Source organism: Corvus kubaryi, unplaced genomic scaffold (genome assembly GCF_017639235.1).
Source record: "Corvus kubaryi isolate FWS band 111438036 unplaced genomic scaffold, C.kubaryi_AGA036_p1.0 114, whole genome shotgun sequence".
Classification (NCBI taxonomy): domain Eukaryota; kingdom Metazoa; phylum Chordata; class Aves; order Passeriformes; family Corvidae; genus Corvus; species Corvus kubaryi.
In genome coordinates, this window is record NW_024580653.1 from 230,118 (window position 1) to 239,812 (window position 9,695).

At 55.3% G+C, this 9,695-nt stretch overlaps 1 protein-coding gene across 2 annotated transcripts; it reads right to left on the reverse strand.

Moving 5' to 3' along the window:
* Positions 1 to 733: 733 nt before the first annotated feature.
* On the reverse strand, positions 734 to 4,369 carry LOC121660432 (folate receptor alpha-like). Of its 2 annotated transcripts, XM_042019892.1 has the most exons (5): positions 4,264 to 4,369; positions 3,026 to 3,192; positions 2,266 to 2,454; positions 1,670 to 1,805; positions 734 to 1,422 (listed from the first exon to the last, which is right to left on the reverse strand). In XM_042019892.1, the coding sequence occupies exons 1-5, from the start codon at positions 4,268 to 4,270 to the stop codon at positions 1,049 to 1,051; spliced, it is 873 nt and encodes a 290-aa protein (XP_041875826.1). In that variant the 5' UTR covers positions 4,271 to 4,369; the 3' UTR covers positions 734 to 1,048. The 2 variants fall into 2 exon arrangements, with proteins under 2 accessions (XP_041875826.1, XP_041875760.1); XM_042019826.1 differs by lacking the exon at positions 4,264 to 4,369 and having other exon boundaries at positions 3,026 to 3,772.
* Positions 4,370 to 9,695: the final 5,326 nt, after the last annotated feature.

Consider the following 9,695-nt stretch of genomic DNA (forward strand, 5'->3'; position numbering starts at 1 on the left):
CCAAGGACAGGGAGGGTCCTGCTGGCAGCCTCTGGCCAGCAGCACATCAGGACAGTCCTGCTCCTCTGCCCCACCGAGGTGGGACCCCACCTGCAGAGCTGCCCCAGCCCTGGGGTCCAGCAAAAGGAGTACCTGGAGCTGCTGGAGAGAGCCCAGAGGAGGCCCTGGAGTTGCTCCATGGGTGGAGCCCCTCTGCTCTGGAGCCAGGCTGGGAGAGCTGGGGGTGCTCACCTGGAGAAGAGAAGGCTCCAGGGAGAGCTCAGAGCCCCTTCCAGTGCCTAAAGGGGCTCCAGGAGAGCTGCAGAGGGACTGGGGCCAAGGCATGGAGGGCCAGGAGCCAGGGAATGGCTTCCCAGTGCCAGAGGGCAGGGCTGGATGGGAGATTGGGCAGGAATTGTTCCCTGGCAGGGTGGGCAGGCCCTGGCACAGGGTGCCCAGAGCAGCTGGGGCTGCCCTTGGATCCCTGGCAGTGCCCAAGGCCAGGCTGGACACTGGGGCTGGGAGCAGCCTGGGACAGTGGGAGGTGTCCCTGCCATGGCAGGAGAGTGGAGAGAGCTGAGCTTTGACATCTCTTCCAATCCAAACCATTTATAATTTTATGATCTTTCCTACCCCCAGGCCAATTCCTACATTTCCAGATCCCACACCCACCACCACCCCGGCCCAGCCACCTCCCTCCACCCCCAGGACACTTTCCCCTCCTCAGGAATATTTCACATCAGTACAGCAAGGCTGATCCAGAGAAAGACTTTATTATCAAACCCACCCTTCAGGGAGTCACAGCAGCCCAAAGGACCAGACACCAGAGCTCAGCCAACCCAGCACACGGCCATGGGCTGGGAACAGACATGGAGGAGCTCCCACATCAGAACAGAGATTGTATTGCCCTTCCCTCAGTGGCAAGAAAATCTGTGTCCTGGTCAGCAGCCACAAGAGGTGGGTATCAAGGTCCAACAACACAACTTGTGCTGAGCACTGGACAGACTGACAGGGTCATCTGTGCCACTTCCTCTTGTGGAGCAGCTGGAGCAGGCCAGGCCATGCCCCTTCACAGAGCCGCCACAGGGACCCCCATCTGCGGGATCCCACAGCCCCCAGCGACCTCGGGGAGCAGCACAAGGGCCAGGGGCAGCAGGGCCAGGGCAGACCAGGGCAGAGCACGCGCAGCTTGGTCCCTCTCAGGAGCCGCTTTCTCCCCCTGAGCAGGGGAGCAGGTCTTTTCCCAAGCGTAGTATCTCGCCACAGCCACGTTGGGGTTCCCCTGGGCAGGGTCAAACCACATCTGGATGCAGTGCCCGCTGCCCCGGTGCTCGGAGCTGTATTTGTAGGAGTTGGACCAGATCTTCTCGCACAGGTCTTTGGGTCGGGGGAAGACCTCGCTGAAGGGCCTGCACATGGAGCCCCAGGGACAGCGGTTGGTTCCTGGGGACAGAGCACCGCAGCAGAAAACCTCCGTGAGAGCACTGGGACAGCCCTTCCCTCCCGTCCTTCCCCCTGGGAGGAGCAGGTCACCTGCCCACGGCCCATCGCTACGCCGCAGCTGGGCACTGAGGGCTAGGCCACCTGCTTGACCACCCCAGAGAAGTGAGAGAGCTTTGGGCTCCTGGCAGCAGCGACGCTGCCAGTGACCTGCCTGGGGGTGAGGAGGGGTTCCCCAGAGCCCACCAACCTGTTGCCCAGTTCCAGCCCTTGTGCCAGTTCTCTTTGCACGTGAGGGCATCCTTGCAGTCCTTCCACCACTCCTCGCAGTCCTCCTTGCAGAGCGGCACGTGGAGAATCCTCTCCCGACGCCAGCTGCTGTCAACCTGCAGGACACAGGACCAGGCACACTGGGGAGGGCCCTTGAAAGTCAAGGGCAAGATCTGCCACATCCCAGATCCCCCCAGCCCCTCCCATGGGGCTCCACAGCTGGTCCCAGAGGAGTTTCAGCCTCAGCAGAGATGTGTCTTGACACAAGGAATTCTTCTATCAGTCAGAGGCCAGAAAAGTCCTTGGAATCTTTCTACCCTGTGGGAAAAGTTGAGACACCCCAGCTATTGAAGAGAAATCCTTCCCTGGGAGGGTGGGCAGGCCCTGGCACAGGGTGCCCAGAGCAGCTGGGGCTGCCCCTGGATCCCTGGCAGTGTCCAAGGCCAGGCTGGACACTGGGGCTTGGAGCAGCCTGGGACAGTGGGAGGTGTCCCTGCCATGGCAGGGGTGGCACTGGATGGGCTTTAAGGTCCCTTCCAACCCAAACAGTTCCATGATTCCTTGATCAGATCCTACCTGGTCAATCCAGGGCCCCAGGTTGGGTGAGCACTCATACAAGCACGTGTCCTGGATGAAGTGGCGCTTGCATTTGGGTGGCATCACCCCACAGTGGTTCCAGTTGAAGTTGTACAGGTTGGATTGGTCCTTGTGGGCTTCTGAACTGGTGTTGGCTGTGCAGCAGGCGTTGTCCTTCCAGGGAGAGCACTGCAACAGAGCAAGGGACAGGCTGGTCCGGGTGGGCAGGCAGGAGCTCCAGGAGGGCAGGGGATGCCGCAGGTGCCGGCTCCCTGCAGAGCCCACAGCAAGGAGCCTTCAGCAACCAGAGGATTTTATCTTCTTCAGCGAACTCCTGGTCACTTTGGGCTCAGGAGTTCAGCACTGCAGCATGGCAGAACTGGAGGGACAGCAGATCAGATCCTCAGGAACAGGAACAAACCCCCTTTTCCTCCACCAGGAGCCTGGGGCAGAGCAACAAGAATCTCCAACACGGAGAGGGAGCAGAGGAGTTTCTCTTCACCATCCTTTCCCTTGCTGTGCTCTGGGGTACCTGAGCTTCAGGAGGGGCTTAAAGAGGTGTGGCACAGAGCTGACAAATCCCCACACCACTGCCCCCGCTCTGGCCATTTGCTGAAAGAAGGCAGCAAACAAACAGGTCTCACACCCAGCACAGGCTTTCTCCCTCAGGCAGGTGGGGGCCAAGCCCAAACCAGTCCCCGGTGGGGAGGCAGGTACAGGGGGCCCAGACAGTCCCACCCAGCCCATCAGCAGCTCCTACCTGGTCATGCAGCTTCCCCTCGGGGCCAGGCTTGTGCTTGTGGTGTTTGGCATCCATGCAGATGTTCAGCAGTGGGTTCTTCACCAGCACCGCAGCATCGGCAGCCAGCAGCACCAGCAGCGCCAGTGCCACGGCCATGGCCACAGCCAGCCTGGGGGAAGGGAGCTCTGCGGAGAGGGGACAGCACAGGACGGGTGACAGAGCAGGACAGAGGGGACAGCACACGAGAGGGTTTGGCACAGGTGGCAGCGAGGGAGGTGCTGTGGAGGCCGGGCACTGCTGAGGACCTGCCGGCGGCTCATAGCACCAAGGACACAAGCGCAGCCCCCCTGAGCCAGGCTGCAAGGTCAGCGACACGTTATCATCAGGACAACACTGCATCGGGGACAAACAGCCCTGGGAGAGCTCACACCGGCCAACAATTCACCTCCCCTGAGGGAAGAGGGGATGCTGTGTGAGACCCACTCCGTTTGGGGCCCTTTTGCCACCCTACTGCTTCAGAGAGAAGTTTCCGGCCCCCAAACCTTCTGCACCAAGACATGGGGAGTCCAGGGATCTCTCTCGTGAGTGTCCAGAGGGGCAGGGAATGCAGCAAAACACCAGCACCTTGTGTGGACCACGAGCTGCAGAGGCCCATGCTGTCGTCAGGAGAATGCTAACACAGGAGAACATTTCCTTTATCTGCATCTGAGACTTGGAAACCCTCACCTGAGGTCTCCTGCAGAGACCTGAATCATCAAACAATCACAGAGGGGTTTGGGTTGGAAGGAATCTCAAAGCCCACCCAGTCCCATGGGCAGGGACACCTTGCACTGCCCCAGGCTGCTCCAAGCCCCAGTGTCCAGCCTGGTCCGATTTGAGCAATAAAAGACATTTCACACCATTGTGCCTTGGCCTCCTCTGCCTGCCCAGAGGCTGGCACAAATTTTATACTAATTTTCTAAAAAAACACCCAAAATTCAACCCCAAACCAACCAACCAACAACAAGACTTAATCAAGAAAATCCTTCCCAATCCTTGTTTACACAGCACAAGGGTCTAAACCAGACACCTTTTAAGAAGAGTTTTGCAAAACACAGCAGCAAGACAAAGCACTTACAGCACTAAAATGGCACAAAACACCCCAGAAAAAGCAGCTGCAGGCCTGAGGAGACAGACACAGAAATCTGAGAACTAGGAAGCAGCTAATAAGTGCATTATAACTACATTTATGCCCCCAAATCAACTGCCAGCCTTACCAGCCATAAAAGCCCCTAAACTCTCCACACCACCTTACAAACACTCAGCTCAGCAGCTTCCTGGGGCAGCTTTAATAGGAGAGCTCCTGGCACTGGGGAGGAATTCCCCCTCTGTTTAACGAGCTTTGACTCGTGCCAGTGTTTGTTATCACAGGGGCCAATATTTTGGTGGCAACCAGCTCATCCAGCCTCTTGCACAAGCAGCACCTCTCGCCTGGGAATCAATCCAGCGTTTCTTTCCAAAGCAGGTGCCTTATGAGCCCTGACCTGTCATAACAAGCCCTATTTCCTCTACTGACCCTGCATCAGGCAGTTTGGGCTTGGACCATTGCATGAGGCAGAAGAACTCAGGAGAGACTGACCCAGGGCTCTGGGTATGGAATAAATAATGGGATAAGTGCAAAAGGCAGCGAATGACACACAGGCTGCTGCCTCAGAAGGAGCAATAACAGCTCCCACCACAAAGCAGAAACGCAGGGACTGAGGGGAAGCAGTGCACCTCCTTGTAATGCCTGAGCACATCCATCGGTGCTAAAAGCTTCACCACAGCCTGTGGAAAGCCCTTGCCCTCAGCATGGGGGCAGAGTCTTCCTCCTGGAGCACATTTTGGCGCTGATTTGCTCTTTTCTTCACTCACATCACTGATGTTCTGGTGATGAATCACTTGCCTAAGGAGCAAATCTTTCTCAATTTCTTTGGTGAACACTTCAGGCTCTGGGAGACCCTGCTTTGGTGATCACAGAATCACTGAGGCTGGAAGAGACCTCCCCACCTTGTCCCCAGCCCAGAGCACTGAGTGCCACCTCCAGCCCTTCCTGGGACACCTCCAGGGATGGGCACTCCAAACCTCCCTGGGCAGCCCCTGCCAAGGCCTGAGCTCCCTTTCCATGGGGAAATTCCTGCTGCTGTCCACCCTGAGCCTGCCCTGGCCCAGCCTGAGGCCGTTCCCTCTCCTCCTGTCCCTGTTCCCTGGCAGCAGAGCCCGACCCCCCCCGGCTGCCCCCTCCTGTCAGGTAGAAACAACCTTGTGCTTCCAACCCCTCACGTTGGAGGTGTCACTGAGCAGATCTTCCCCCACCCATTCTGACCCTTTGCCATCTCTGCTCCCTCCACACGAAGAGTTTTGCCCCTCAAGGCGCAGGACTGTGGCAGTTTCAGATGCCCTGTGCTGTCCTGCCAATGTTTCCTGCTCCTTGCCAGGGAATTTCTAATATTTGGTTTGTTTTTGGAACTGCTGATCACTGAACTGTGTTGTAACATTGTCAGAGCAGTGACAGCTTGTTCCTGAGAGATAATTGTCAGCCACCAGCCTGTCATCTTCCATCTGACGTGTTCTCCCCAGTGTATCTCTGTGTGTTCATCTCAACTGCTTTTTCTTTGAAATCTGTTGTTTTATTGTTCAGTGACTCAGTCGTACCACGTGTCACGTCCCACTCCTATGTAGAAGGGAGCACCCAAGAGTCATAGGTGTCCATGATCACAAAAGAAAGCCAGAAATTAGAAGGGTCCAAAAAACAAAGCTCACCAAGTTTTATTGGCCAGTTCCACTCCTGGTGTGGAAATTGATGCATGTTTTGCCCCTACTTTGTAGTAGTGAGAGAAATGAAAGAGTAAAAGGAAAGAGGGAGGAAGGAGAGTGTGGAAGAGAGATTGGATGGGAAAGGAGATCACGAGTCCTGGCTCCAGCATCGATCCTAACAGGGGGGTCCTGGGACACTGCCTGGGCTTGGGGGGGCACTTTTCATAGGTAAGTTTTCCCCACCCTGGTATTGGGTTTCTTGCTCGTTGTGTATACGTGAGCATGTGCAGTCTGTTCTTCTGGACCTTTCTGGACATGGGTAGAGGGGCTTTGGGGGTCTTTTAGTGGTCTTGATCCCTCCCTACTGGCTCAACCCTCAGTCAGCAGTTCGTGCCAGCTCCTTGACCCCACTCCTGCGCTGGAGCTGTCTTTGTGGTGTTTCGTCACCACAGACCAGAACAGGGAAGTTGGCCCCGGAGTGGTGCTGCCCCAGAAAGGCGCTGCCCCATTCCCGGACTGCCCCTTCCCGGTCACATCCTGGTCCAGTCCTGGTTTAACCTTCTCGCTCCAGTGGACATCAGGAATTTGAGGCACAGCAACGCGTTTATTCCTTCCTGCCCAGGCTTCTGCACCATGGACTTCTGCAGATTTTTACAGCTGGTCCTGGAACGATTCAGTGCCATCAGAGACTGGGTTGACTTGATGTTTTCCCCTCCTTTTCCCAGACAAAATTTGTTGAAAAGCAGAAATGATAGAATCAAAGGAGTGTTTGGTTGGGAGGGACATTAAAGCTCATCCAAATCTGACCCCCTGCAGGGGCAGGGACACCTGCCACTGTCCCAGGCTGCTCCAAGCCTCATCCAGCCTGGCCTGGAAAACTTCCAGGGATGGGGCTTCTCCATTTACCCGTGGTTCAGCCCCGTACTACATTTCCTGTGACCTTTTCCTGCACAGACACCGTGTTCATGGGTGTGCAGATCTCCCCATCTCTCCAAAAAGCTTTCCTGGCTGTCCCACGTGAATGTTCAGACCTTGTCCCTGCAGGGGGAACTTGTGCCTGGGATGGTGCAGAGCACAGGGAATGTCTCCCTGTTGTCCTGCCTGTATCCCTGTAAATCCCCACTACCTAAATATGCTGCATTTTCCCACACCAGATGCTCATTCTTTGCTCTCTTTGTCACCTCCAAACCATTTTTGTCCTTCTCTGAGCTTGTATTTCCTCAGCTGAGCATCCCAGAGTTGTTTATAGCCATGAGGTCCCCGGTACCAGCCCGTGCCCAGCTCTCACTGCCTTGTGCCCCTCTGTACCACACCCTGAGTCCCCCCTCCTGGAGGCCCTGCCATCCTGCCAGGTGAGTATTTCTCTGCACTACCTCGGTGTGTTGAAGTCTTGAACTTCTCTCCCTCAGCACAGGATTTTGCTGTTCTCTGCACACAGTCAAAGCAATGAGGAGCAAAAGAGCCATTGCCACAGTCTGAATCAGCTGCCTTCTCTGCTAAAAACAAACCCACAGGACGAGATCACAGAGAGCAAAGCTGGCATGGCTCAGTTCCCTGAGACCTTGCAGACTCAGTGCAAAGCCCATGGCCAGCAGTGGCCGTGCTGTGGGCTATGGGTTCAGTGTGCAGGACCTGTGTCACAGCTCTCAGCCAGGCTGGGGACACAAAATCACGGAAAGATGGATGGGTATGGGTTGGGAGGGGCCTTAAACACAATCAGCTCCCCCCCTGCCATGGGCAGGGACACCTCCCCCTAGAAGAAAATCAAATTCCAGAAAACAAAAGCCAAAAAATCTCTTCAGTCTCTGTATCAGAGGGACTCCCACCTGACATGGGGAGGGTGTTTCCCTGAGGTTTTTGCTGATCGAAGCTCCCTGGGGGAGGCTGGAAGTGGCTTCAAGGCTGTGTGAGGGGGCTGAGGGGGTGGGATTGCAGACTGAGATGGCTGGGCACAGATCATCTTCCTGCAATCGAAACACTTCGTGAACTGCAAGACATGAGGGTGCTTAGAAAGTTAATCCCAGAGAATTCAAACACTCAGCTGAGTCACAACCATAATTAGCAGGATTAAACCAGTGCCTGAGGACAGACTGTGCTGTTGCCTTAGGCCCGAGCAGACTTGTCCCACAGATTTTGGGTTAAATTTCATTTTAATTGGTGCTTTTATTCCAGATGAGGCCTATCTGACCAGAAAGGAGAGCTGGAAAAGGGTCCTGGTGGGTACCAGTGACCCCGAGGTCACTAGGAGACCTCTCAGTGAAGGTGGCTGGTGGTGGATCTTTGGGGGAGCTGGGGCTCTCAGGCTGTGCAGGACAGTGGTTTCCCAGCAGTTCCACCCTGGTGAGACCATGTCTAGGCACTGAGTCTGGCTCTCCCAGCACGGCAGACAGTGATGGGCTGGAGATGTTGGACGGGCTTGGGGGGGGTGTTTATTTCCAATCCCCCTGCTTTAACCTTGACAAGATGTATTCCATCCACACTTTCTTCACCCCTGAGGACCAGGGCCTTGAGCACCTGCACCTCGCACACCTGTGCTGTGCTAATCTCCAATATTGCAGTGGTCAGCCTGCCCAAGAGTCACAAATTTGTGAAAAATGCTTCTCCCACTGCTGACATTCTCGTGGCCGACATCTGCTGCTGGTCCCATCACCATGAATCCCATTCTGTAGTGAGCGAAAGCCGGGTGGGTCCTGGACCACCAGAAAGCTGCAAGAAGCCAAATGTGACCCCACAGTCGTGCTATGAGCTGGGCTGGAGCTGGGAGTCTGCCACAGTGGCACGAGTGGGTGGGCAGAGCCTCACGGGGGGGTGGGGTCACACAGCTCAGAAAGACAGCAGAAATTATGCTCAGAATTGAAGGGCAAACATCACCTGGTGCCAACCAGAAAAACTGCACAGACCTGGACGATAAAATTCTGCCTGAGAGTTGTGAATTCTCATGATGATCAGAGCCTCAGGCTGGGCCAGGGGAGGCTCAGGGTGGACAGCAGCAGGAATTTCCCCATGCAAAGGGAGCTCAGGCCTTGGCAGGGGCTGCCCAGGGAGGTTTGGAGTGCCCATCCCTGGAGGTGTCCCAGGAAGGGCTGGAGGTGGCACTCAGTGCTCTGGGCTGGGGACAAGGTGGGCATGGGGCACAGCTGGGCCTGGCTGGGCTGGGAGGGCTTTTCCAGCCTCAGGGATTCTATTCTACAATTCTCTGATTCTGTGGTCTTTAGGTCCCTTCCAATCCAAACCATTCCATGCTTCCATGACTCTGTGCATGCCATTTTTATGGTCAGATGTGGCTTTGTGCATTGGACACCTAATGTGGTTAATTTGGAGAAATGCCCATACCCTGAGTGATGTCACCGCATAAATATTTGAACCAAACATAATTTCCTCTATTGATTTCCCTCCCACAGAAATGTCTAATGGAGAATGAGGCTGTGCCTGCTTTCTTTGCTAAAAAAAGAATCAATAAATACCTCAGTAAAGTCTAAAATGCTGTAGCAGAGTGGTGGATATCCACGGCTATTGTGCCAGAGATATCAGCAATTTCCATCAGTTAATTAGGGAGCAGAGCCCACAGGGATCACAGGGACCAGGCAGGGGTTATCAGTGAGAACAGCTATTCTTGTGGGCACAAAGGAGAGTTAAAGATTAACCAGCAGAGCAAATGCAGCTCCCGGAGATTGGCAGCTTTAAGGACCAGGTCTGTGGGTCTGCAGAGGAGCTGAAAAGGGAGGGAGGTCCCACCTCGAGGTGGGATTCCTGCCTGATGGATCATCTCAGACAGATTGGATAGACAGCTGTGAGACCCACCACGAGATGGGTTTGCCATAGGTCTGCCTGGGGTTCCCAGGCACAGATGTAAAGGCACATCATGGAATCATAGAATCATGGAATCATAGAATCATGGAATCATAGAATCATG

Excerpts from the sequence above, each read along its gene's own strand:
- LOC121660432 (XM_042019826.1), bottom strand. The coding sequence starts at position 3,406 with ATGCAGTGTTGTCCTGATGATAACGTGTCGCTGACCTTGCAGCCTGGC. Across the intron at positions 2,455-3,025 it reads AGGGGAAGCTGCATGACCAG|TGCTCTCCCTGGAAGGACAA; the intron begins GTAGGAGCTGCT and ends GCTCTGTTGCAG. Across the intron at positions 1,806-2,265 it reads TGGGGCCCTGGATTGACCAG|GTTGACAGCAGCTGGCGTCG; the intron begins GTAGGATCTGAT and ends TGTGTCCTGCAG.